General features: G+C 36.8%; 1 protein-coding gene across 1 annotated transcript; it reads left to right on the top strand.

Annotated features, from left to right (window-relative positions):
* Nucleotides 1–361: 361 nt before the first annotated feature.
* On the top strand, nucleotides 362–6,642 carry LOC140144849 (uncharacterized). Its single transcript, XM_072166654.1, has 5 exons — nucleotides 362–573; nucleotides 2,386–2,491; nucleotides 3,534–3,640; nucleotides 4,442–4,614; nucleotides 5,323–6,642. The coding sequence occupies exons 1-5, from the start codon at nucleotides 432–434 to the stop codon at nucleotides 5,596–5,598; spliced, it is 804 nt and encodes a 267-aa protein (XP_072022755.1). The 5' UTR covers nucleotides 362–431; the 3' UTR covers nucleotides 5,599–6,642.
* The last annotated feature ends 5,329 nt before the right edge of the window (nucleotides 6,643–11,971 follow it).

The following is an 11,971-nucleotide window of genomic DNA, read 5'->3' on the forward strand; positions in this document are numbered from 1 at the left end:
GCACATTTAAGACGTTTGACTTACGTAACTTACACAGTACACAAAACAAGGCAAAATCGGAAGCAAAGAGCGCACGTCACGACCATGCATCGACGAATTTCGGAAAACCCCCTCATGGGTGCAGCCATGACAGGCTTGTTCAAGGAGTTTCAAGTCATGGAGTAACATTGAATCAGTCAGAATCGATTAAAATAATAAAAAAATACAAATAGTAATAAATAATAATTCGAAATAATGTTAAATATATATTGAAATATCAAATAACCTGCAAAATCATACAAATTTAAAAAAAATGTTACTACGATTTTCCTCTGGGTCAAAGTTCAAAACCGGGAATGACCTTGATCAGCTGTTACAAAATCAAAACAAATAGGGCATACTGCACAGTGAGTGTGTTGTGTAAACATTTATTTTGTGTTATCATTTGTAGCATGCAAAGTACAGACGAGATGAATATGGGGAACTCAGTTAGCACACTCCTACTTCGTTCAGGGTTGTGGGATGTTGGTATCCAATGGGCAGGTTTTGCTGTTGCTGCAGCTCTCAAAACAGAGAAGTTTTATGATTTGGCAGGTGAGTCAGTGAGGCATTACATAATACATAGTGAGGCAGTTTTAGTAATAGTAGGCTGTTATATAAATGATTAAATACTATAGCTAGGAGTGGTATGCACCATTTTATACTAAAGAATGTGGCCTAGTTCATACATTATAGATAGAGCTTTTCAGTAGGCAGTCGCTTTAAGCTGAATATATCATCGCTGAGCACTGCGGCGACCGGACGCGGTGAGCAAATGGTTTGACCAATGAGGTTTTAAAGTATTATTCAGATTCCCTTTTACAAATTGAGCATACTGCTAGCCGTCCAGCGCGTATTATTTTGCACAAGCTCCAATGCACACGCTTCAGCTGTCAAAGGAAATCTGAATAACACTTTACATGTAGTGTGCTTTCCCAACGCAACAAAAAGCATTCAACTACCTCATTTGCTCAAAACCAATCCCTATCACCCAGCAACACACTTCCACTCACTAGCTGAATTCCTCTAGCGTTCTCCACTCCACACAAAGGCTAGAACATTGTTGTATTAAAAAATGCAGTGTTCCTCGACCCGGCAGGTTGGCAGGATTTTGCAGAAAACACCATTCAAATTGAACAACCAGTTCCGAAGATATGAGCAATTAAAGAGTTTCCAAAACAAAAGTAAACACAAGGAAATATTTCCTTCCGGGATTTCCTTTGTATGCCTATATTTCAAAATCAATATGTCTAAGTTCCGACGGATTTTGCTTGATCGCATCACATATTTTCCATGACCATGTCGACCATATCGGATTTTCTATGGTACACCAAGTTCAAATTTCGCCAAAATTGGCCATCTTGTCTTCACTTCCGTATGTGTGTTACTTACATTGTATTGAGAATGTTTTTTATTGTTATTTTGCGATAAATGAAAGACTGAAAATGTGCCAAATAATATTTGAATTTGTACTTTAGAATATGTACTTTAGGATTGTACTGTTCTAGATTTGTATTTGAAAGATAAAGTCAAAGAAAACATTGATTAAAAAGTGCAGTAGTGTGGGCTCCAAAAACCCTGCATTTTCATGTGTACATGTATAGGTTCTCAGTACACCCATCGAATGTGCGTCATCAGCCCTCAGATCAGCCCTCAGACACACACACACAGGCATGTGCAGTTTGGACACAGATTGTACAAAATCTCTTGGCGGTGGTGGCAGAGTGTACAAAACGAACAAGAATTGACCAAGATATGCGCCTCCAAAGCCTCAAACCCCAAAATCAAAAGTTGCATTTTCAACGATTTTCAATGGGAATGCATCGTTGTATTGCACACAAGCACCACGGGCCAATCAATAAAGCACACAGTGTAATAGGCACAATTGAATCGTTAAAATTGCAACTTTTCATTTTGGGGTTTGAAAGTTTGGAGGCACATATCGTGGTCAATTCTTGCTCAATGTTCACGAACAGGGTGTCAAATGAGAAAGAAAAGTCCAATTAACAAAATGTATATTTCAGAATAATCCAAAATTATCAAGTTATTGAACAGCAAGGATGAATATAACTGACAAGTTTCTTTTTGTGCCTGGTGTACATGTAATTGTCTGCATCACATGCTGTTGTATCTCAAAAGGCTGCCTTGTGTGATTTTTATTATCATTGGTGTATTTCATATTGTTATTTTACATTTCAGCATGCTTCTTTTATGAATGAACATGAAATTGTAATAATTGTGATAATACCTCAAAATTAATATAAAGTGAAATTTACAGTGCATCTTAGCACAATTAGATGACAATGGGGGCAGCCTTACTACAGTATGTGATGCAGATGATATAAAAGTTTCATGTTCTCTTTTCAGGTTCTGGTACTTTCTTATTCCTTGCAATACAAACACTAAGATGGGGCAATACGTTTTATTTTCGACAAAAAGTGCAAACTGGTATGGTAGCTACATGGGCTGTAAGGTAAAGTATGGCTGATTCCTATTCAACAAAATCAGTTGGAAGTCGGAAATATTGATTTTCAGATACAGCCAAACAAAGGAAATAATGAGAGAATATAAACAATAGATGTTTTGTTTTTACTATCCTCTACTGTGTGATAGACGACAGGCAGGTCAAATATTTTGAGTAGTGGATGCTGGCGGCCGGTATCCACTACGATAAAAATATTGGACCCGCCTGTCGTCTATCATAGGTAGACCATAGTAAAAAAAAATTACTATCGTTTATTCTCATTCTTAGTCAGTTAAATATTATGTAAACTATTTTAAAGCAAAAATTAAGTTACCATCATAAAAACTCCCCTTTTGAAAAACGAACAAAACTTGTTTAAAACTTCACGTCTTTTGTTACGCGTACTGCTAGCGCGTGCGAGTATTCCACACTGTGTCTACGCATACAACGTGATAGATACGGACACCTCAACGAGCGTGTTGCGCTTTATCAACACTGATGATAAGGTGGGGTCGTCTACAACCTGATACACGACACCCAAAATCATGTGATTGTCCAATCAGAGTATGTGTCTATGAAATAGACCACTCCCACTGACTAAGAAAGTATTTTGTTGCCTATTGTTTTGGAAACACATATTTACAAATAAATGTTCAATTTCAATGGGGTTTCTGTAAAATGTAGCTCTGCACATGTTTTATATTCATGTAGAAAACTGAAAATTGAATATGCCCGACTTCAGACTTATCTAGCTTGATCTCACCACAATTATGAATTAATTAAAATTAGTTCTAATTATATTTTCCCATTTCTGTATGTGTCTTAGTGAAAATTTGTAGTTAACGAGTATGTTGCTTTACTTTAATTTTGTTTTCTTGTGTATAACGGAGTTTAATTGGCCCACTATAAAACATTTTAATGAGCTACATTTGAAGTTATTTCAAATATCGTTCAAAACCTCTTGAAAGAAATATTGATTTTAATTGCATTGCTTGGTTGTGGTTGTTGTTTTTTCAAAAAAGTTTATGATTATTTGTTTTCTACTCCCCAGACTTGGATTATTCCTGTTCACCCGAGTCCTACATGCTGGAGGAGACAGTAGATTTGATAAAGTCAAGGGCAACCCGAAAACATTCTTTATTTATTGGACTATACAAGGTATTGGACTTGCATGTAGTTTTCAAAAATATAATTCTGTTGTTTTATAGGTGTTATTAAAATTTGACTACAATTATCTAATTGGATGAGCCAAGGCATTTCTGGAATGGGCTATTCCAGTTGAAATCCATACACCCCTATGGAAGACATAGCCTTAATCTCTCACAGAGGGGTATAAATTTTAAAAGGGTAACCCCAGGTAACCCCATTTGAAATTTACACTCCCTGTGTGGAAGATTAAGGTCACATAGTCCAGAAGGGGTGTGTAGATTTTAACTGGAATAGTTCAAAAGTGTTTATTGTGTTTAAGAGTGAGGCCTAAAAAAAATTGTTTGATTGGCGTAACATAAAAAAAAATTAGTGTAGGTAGGTCAGGATTCTTTTTTTTTTTACTTTTTAAGTTTTGTTTAATAAAGGCTTTGAAACTTTTTTTCTTCTTTTTTTTAAATTTATTTAATTTAATTTTTTTAAATTTTATTAAAAAGGAAATAAAAGTTAGGGTCGGCCCTGATTTTAGGGTAGGTCAGGTTACGCCAAACAATTTTTTTAGGCCTGATGTATGCCCATCTCTTGTGGTTTGGTTTGGGTAGGGGTATGTTGCTGAGATTTTCAGAAAGTGCATGGACCCACCATCCATCCCAATTTTCTATTGGTATACCAAAGTGGTAGAAAATATGACCCATGTTTTAACGGCACATCCCTGTCTTGTCATATGTACTGAGTACCCCTTGTTATCTAATGCTCCCTGAAAAATAAATGCACATGGGTATATTAATACTCAACTTTTGTTTATATTTTCAGCTCTATGGGTATGGCTTACTCTGTTACCAACCATGATCTTAAATTCTGAGAAGAGGGACAAGCCATTAGGCCTTAGAGATTATGCAGGCTGGGGACTGTGGACAGCAGGGTTCCTTCTAGAAGCTGTTGCTGATTATCAGAAAACTGTATTCAAGGCTGATCCTGATAATGCGGTATGTATAATGTGATGTGATCAAGCTAAATGAGTGGATTGTCGTTAATATGGATTTTGAGATATACCCAATGATAGGGTTCAACGTCCTTTTGTATTGAATTGTTCGGAGCAACACTAAAATGACCTTATCGTTCTAAAGGAACTGCCTCTTCCTTGAAGGTACATGGCACATATACTGTGCTTGACCAAGACACTCAGGCAGTATCTTAGCTAGCCACCCATCTGCTCGTCATTTTAGATGGCGAGTTTGCTCCTGGGGCGGGCAAAATTAATGCCTTTAACAGATGCCACATTATAATTGTAGTAGATGTTGAGAAAGGCTATTGACCTTTTTAGTAGACCAGATTTGCAAAACAAGGCCATAGAGCTAGTTGTAGGCCTACAGTACAAGACAGGTACTTCTACTATATCTCAAATGTGAAAACATGTGTCTTGGTCAGCGAAAGTTTGCCATGGTTTATGAAAAAGCCAAAACAACATGCAAGCAGTAGAGCCATTTAGTATAGACCATGGTGTAACTAAACAAGTTTTTAAAGATGAGAGTGAGAGAGAAAAACAGCCTGACCAAGGCTACATCCACAAATGATCTTAGTGTTTTGTCACACAATATACATACTAGTAGTGTGTGCAAACCAAAAGGACTGTTAAAACTTACAAAGTAATTATCTTACCTCACCATGTTATTTTTACTTTGATCCATCCACAGGGTAAATTTATCAGCACAGGTCTATGGAGTATCAGCAGACATCCCAACTACCTCGGTGAGATCCTCCTGTGGGCTGGTCTCTACCTTTCATCCTCTTCGGTCATGTCAGGATACCAGCATCTCAGCGTCATCTCACCAATATTTGTCTACCTCCTCCTAACGAGAGTCAGTGGGGTACCTATCTTGGAAAGACAAGGGATGAAGCGATATGGAAAAGACCCAGCCTATTTGGATTATGTCAAAAACACTGCACTTCTTTTACCAGGATTTTGGTAGATAGTGGCTTTAGAAAATTTTCAACAGGGGTGGGGCTGACCAAACCAAATTTTGTTGATTACCTGTTTTTGGGGGATGTCATTCCCCCTCACTATCAAGTTATGAGGCAAAACGGGCTAAAAATTTTCCATTTTCCGGTATCAGGTCGATTTTTTTTTACTTTACCTAGAATTTTTTGGTTGGTGGGAGCTGAGGCCGAACGGTAATTGAGCCCCTGCACCCAAATTATTATTTGGGGGGGGGGGGCTATGGTAGTTCACTTAGTCTGATAAAGTTTCAAAAAACTCTCATAAACAATTAAGAGGTATGATTGTGCTCAAATAATATAGTGCCTCAGTTTTAATGATTGTTATTTAAAAACCAAATCATATTTTTAAGATTTTTTGCAGCTGGTATGAAAGTATTCAAGTCATTCAACAAATGGCTGAAATGCCAAATTGGATGTCAATTTATTTTTTATGTTGAGTGATTGTAATGGGGTATTAGAATCCATATGTACGCACATTTAATCTCTCACACAGGGGGTGTAGATTTTAAATGGAGTCATCCATTCAGGTAATTCCATATGAAATTCACACTCCCTGTGTGGAAGATTTGTGTGTGGATTACAATTGAATACCTGAGTGGAAGAAGGGCCCAACTCCAATTTTTTACAAAAATGAGTTTGACCCAGCATTTTATTGCCAGCAGACTGTTCTTCCTTGTGTGTGAAAGATGAGTCAAAATCCACTCTCCAAATAGTCTTCCATGTACACTTAATCATGGTCTTGATGGAAGAAAGGCCCAACTCCATGGAGTTGGGCCCTTCTTCCACAAACATTGGATTAAAGATGAATTTTGTTCACCCATGAAATCTGCTTTTCATTAGAATAAACTTTCTTGCTAACATATTACATGCTTCTACTTGTGCAATTAATGGATAATTTTCCAATTTCTGTGGCTATTTATAACACATCTGCTCACGGAACTGGCACTTGCAGTATATTAGTGGAAGAAGGGCCCAACTCCAGCTCGTATTAAGACCTGTACCATTGCCATGGAAACATCATATGTATGTAACATTGTATGTTCATGTATCAAAGGTCCCCTGAAGATGAAAACATTCTGTCTATAAAACTTTTCCAAATATAAAGTTTTTTCTTAATATCTCAAAAACAGTTTTAATGGAGTTGGGCCCTTCTTCCACTCAGGTATACAATTGGAATAGCCAGTGTCAATTGACAATATTATTCATTCTCTGGTTGAATTTCATGTCTCAAAGAATACGACTGCTCAGTGTCAGAACTTGGTAAGTGTAATAGCTGCCATGTGTAGCTACCATGTGTACAAGAGTACAATATATTGGGTGTTAATTGCCAAATGTTCACAGGGCAGCTATTACACTTACCCACTTCTAGCACTAAGCAGCTGAGTCAAATAAATGGTTGAAACTTTAAAAACAGCTTGACTAATTTCTCAGTCTTTGGTATTTGGAACATTTCCCATTTTGCTCCACAGTTTGTCAGAAAAGTTTAGCGCTTTTTGTGAATGCATGAAACAGGCTATTGTAGTTGAAATCAACACTACCCCAATGGAAGACATAACCTTAATCTTCCACACAGGAGTGTGAATTTCAAATGGGTTATTTCAATTAAAATCTACCCTTCATGTGTGGGAAATGCAAGTTATGTCCTCCATAAGGATTTAGATTTTAACTGGAACAGACCATGTACTGTGTAAAAGCAGAAGTGGGGTTCTGATAGCCTGATTGAGTCATGTTATGAAACATTGGCACCCCACTCCCAATTCTTTTTCTGCAATTAACAGGTGCACATGTTGGACAAATGCCAGTGCTTTTCTTCTGGTAGACACAGTAGATCCTTGGAACTTGTGTTTTTTGGATTACTGTTCATACATTATGTGTTTATAAAAAAAAAATTATAATAAAGAGAAACAGTGAAATCATGCATAATAGTCTGACTACATTTGTCATTATTTTGAAGGGCAGAGATAGCATTGACTGCATTGTCTTCATATTCTGATGAATCTGATACACAAGTATCATTAAGGTATTTTTCTGCCAGTATGTATACTCCTGCAACACAGGCAGGAAAAATGCTTTATGTATGTATGCCAGGCAAACCTTAGTTAACACATTTGCTAGTCAACCAAATTCGCCTAGAACTCAATACATATTTTACATAGAAATTTAAAAGAACAGGCTGGTCAAGGAAACCTACATAAATATGTTTTGTATACTTCACTTGACCCAAATATATGATTTTTTATGGTGATAAGACAATCGCACATGGAATTTTAGAGGGATTTTGATAGCAGTTCCATAGCGAGTTAGCGCAGCGGTAATTCCCTCGCTTTGAGACTAAGATCTAGAAACACCCCCGAAATGCCATTTTTGGGGAATTTTGCTAGCTGAATCTTTTTGATGAAAGTCAATCTTTGACAAGATGTAACTTTGCTACGGAAAGTGCTATGAAAAAAAGGTTTTCAGTTTTGGCTTTGTTTTCTCAAGGGCTTTAATTTGATATATAAAATGATGCAAATTTGAATTCACCTAGCATACCTACTTTATGGCCCCTGGTTCTTATGTAAATACCCATGACTTGGGGCCACCTTTTGTTCAAACTGGCCCCTGGTCCTATTGGTTGAGAGACCTTTGGTGATATACATTGCATATTATATTACAAGACTGTTCCTGGGATCATGCAAAATGGCCCCTGGTTTAGGGCAATAGCCAGTACACCAAGGGGCACTTTTTCTTCATTTTTATTTCCAACATGAATAATGCAGATATTAAGCAATTAACTCTCAATCCGACTGTTAAAAATTAATCTGCATTTCTTTCTCTTTTTGTCAAACAAATTATACTTTATATTGTTGCATGTCCCTTCGTAAATAATTTCACTTTGGAAAATACATGGTGCCGCAAATTTGGTTATTCCAGTTGAAATCCATATACTCCATATGGAAGACAAGACCTTAACCTCCCACATAAGGGGTGTAGGTTTCAAGCGGAGTCGCCCATTCAGGTAACCTTGTTTGAAATTCAACTCGCACTCCCTGTGTGGAACTGGACGATGTATGGATTTCAACTAGAATATCCCAATGACTATGTACATGTAGTACTGTAAAAGTGGGAAATTTTTGCTCGATTAATTTTCGTGCTTTGCCTATTTTGAACTGTTTCTCCTCTTTTCAAATTTACAATTCTAAGTTTCCATACATTGACCTAAACACAAAAGCAGAAGTCTGAATTTCAAGCTTGTAATTTCAAGGTACTAATTGCCACTATCTGAAATTGAACCCGAGACCACACACACCAAAACTGAGTACCCTATCCATTGGGTTATTCCAGTTGAAATCCATACACTCCCAATGGAAGACATGACCTTAATCTCCCACATAGGGGTGTGAATTTCAAATGGAATCACCATTCAGATAATCCTATTAACACTCTCTGTGTGGAAGATTAAGGTCATGTCTTCCATAGGGGGAGTATGGATTTCAACAGCAATAGCACATTATAATTGAAGACGGAATTAAAGACTAGTTTGCGTCCAATGTCAGGGCAAAGGCGCGGCATGATTGGTTGCTGACCTCTGTAGTACAGCATTTTTGGTCTGGTTGACAGGACATCATACGCAAAATAGTCTTAAATTGGTCTACAATTATAGGCCTTGCTCTTATAATTACTACAAACCAACAAATTAACACAGCATACATCATACTTTTGTTGAATTCATGTTAATTTATTTAAACAAATGCAAATCATTCAATAATTGCAGAGTAAACATTTTCATACAGAACAAATAAATGCTCTTAGTTCTAATCTTAAATTGCTACAAAAAAATAGCAAATTTTTATCTTTAAACGTTTGACCCATTTAATGTTATTCTGATGTAGTCCAAACATACCATGTTGAAGCATCTATATTATTTTTGCTAAATAATAAATAAAAATCTTCCTTAAAAACAGTACATCTGCTGTACTGTATTACACTACAGAAACAGAAGTGGAACTTTTTCCTCCTCCATTTACCAAATATGGTTAAATAATATAAAAGTATTTAAATCAAGATGGTCTGATAACAACCCCATGCCCACTTTTTCTCCGTCAAAATGGAGATTTTGGGATCCTTAGAAAGCCCACATTTTTCTTATTGATCTGGCAAAATATTATCAGGAATGACAAATGGTGTTTAGATTTTGTAAACCAAAATGTCTCAAGCAAGCTTGCCCGCTTCATATGCACACAGACAGGGCTTTTTGGCTGTCAAATCATGAGGGATGAAATACCGGTTAAATCTCCATATATTGCAGGTGGTGAATAGAAGTTCGGGTACAACACTAAACTGTCCTCCTTTATCTCATGTATGTATATGTTGAAAATAAAACATCAATGAGCATGTGTGATGCAATAAAAAAAAATAAGATTCAAGTTTGCATAAATATAGGTCAGAATATCTTAGGTAATCCCTTTGGTTTCTGATGACTAAACTTTGAATTACTCTCTAACAAAAGGGTGATAATAATGCAGGACTTTCAGTTGAATTGAAGAGCTGTAACATTACTTAAATATATTAGAAATGTAACAGTGTGGAATTTGATTTGGGTCTTGATCACACCGCATGTTTCAGCAATTAATATTCAGTGGTAATGTAATCACCATAGAATAATAAACTACAGACCATTCACCAACATGCAAAGTCCCAGTGCTTTGAATGCAATTCATATGGCCGATCTTTCTATCGTGGGTGTCTTACAAATCGCGCACACCATCTGAGCCTATCATGTATTTAAGGTTTAAATTACAGCTCTATGGTGCCTATATATTTAAACACAAGATATTGAGACCGGAAAAAATATGCGGTAACAGGCACAGATTGGGGGGGGGGGGAGCATTTTCGTGCACACGCTTCATGGAAAGATTGGCCCTCATTAACAAAATGATGATGGACTTAGCCTGTTGGTAAATTGTCTGTATCTTTATTGGTCTATGGTAATCACACAACTCAACAGACCACAGGCTTAATATAGTGCCATTTACTCTGCTAAACAAAGCTCTAGTACTGCTCCACACAAGCAGTTTACTTATTACTGACAAAATCTCTCCCCCCCCCCTAACTCCATTCCTTAGAAGGCAGGTGTATTTTTGAAATAAATCCCTATTCAACACAACAGCTGAATATTCCCAGGGAATACTCCATTACATCTAGTATTCTACATGAACATACAGGTTGGGAAAATGTACATTTTTTTTTTAAATTGGGGAAATATGAAAATATTATGAATTCAAAATAAATTTACATCATCATCGTACTAATAAAAACACATGAATTGATGACTTCTGCCGTATTGGTCTCTCCCTCCCTTGAAGAAAAAAGAAAATTATTGAACATTATTTACAATTTATTACATGTGCAAAAACAAATGACTCATCTTTGTTAATATTTACAGTTACAATTCATGTCAAGATCCCATTGAACATTTTCTTGCATCAATAATAGGGGCTATTCCAGTTGAAAAGACATGACCTGAATCTTCCACACAGGGAGTGTGAATTTCAATTGGCTCTATTTGGAATTCTTACCCCCCCCCTGTGTGGGAGATTAAGGTTATGTCTTCTATAGGGGGTGTATGGATTTCAACTGGAATAACCCATTGATGAGCACATGCATTACATGCAGAAAGCAAACATGTATGCACTTTAAATCAAAGTTTACCAGGTGCATGGTGAGGTAATCAGAGGTACACAGTTTTGCATACACAATCTTGCCAATAAATGCAAGTACACCGTTTTGGTACCCACAGTAACAATCCAATATGGTAGCCTTATCATAGTGTGAAGCACTTGGCTATTTAGAGTCTGGGCTCTTGCTTATCTCTGTAATAGGTCCTCATCACATCGAAAAACATTTATTTACAATGAATATCACATGGATAACCCTGTCACAGAATTTGAACGCATTAAAAAGAAAAGGCAAAGTGATTTGTAGTGCTCTACCCAGTCTCATCCCACATAATTGTGCTGACCACTGTGGCCCAAGACACAACATATTAACCATTTAACAACATCTATACATGCCACAATTAACCATCACAGCCAGGATCAGTCCCCTAAGTTCTTGTACAGGTAACCGAGACTATTCCAATTGATATCCATACACTACACCCACTGTTGTATGCTTAAATTATAGCATTGCCCAGTGTGATAAGACCAGTCTTTTATATTCCGACGTTTTGCGGGTGATTTTTGTTGCGACAGATGCACCGAAGAATTTCCCGCTGACATCTGTTGCAGTAGCTATTGTTTTCTGCAAAAATTCGCTCGCAAATATGTTGGACTATATAGCCTTTACGCTCCACAAAAATACATG

This window comes from Amphiura filiformis, unplaced genomic scaffold, assembly GCF_039555335.1.
Source record: "Amphiura filiformis unplaced genomic scaffold, Afil_fr2py scaffold_87, whole genome shotgun sequence".
NCBI classification, from domain to species: domain Eukaryota; kingdom Metazoa; phylum Echinodermata; class Ophiuroidea; order Amphilepidida; family Amphiuridae; genus Amphiura; species Amphiura filiformis.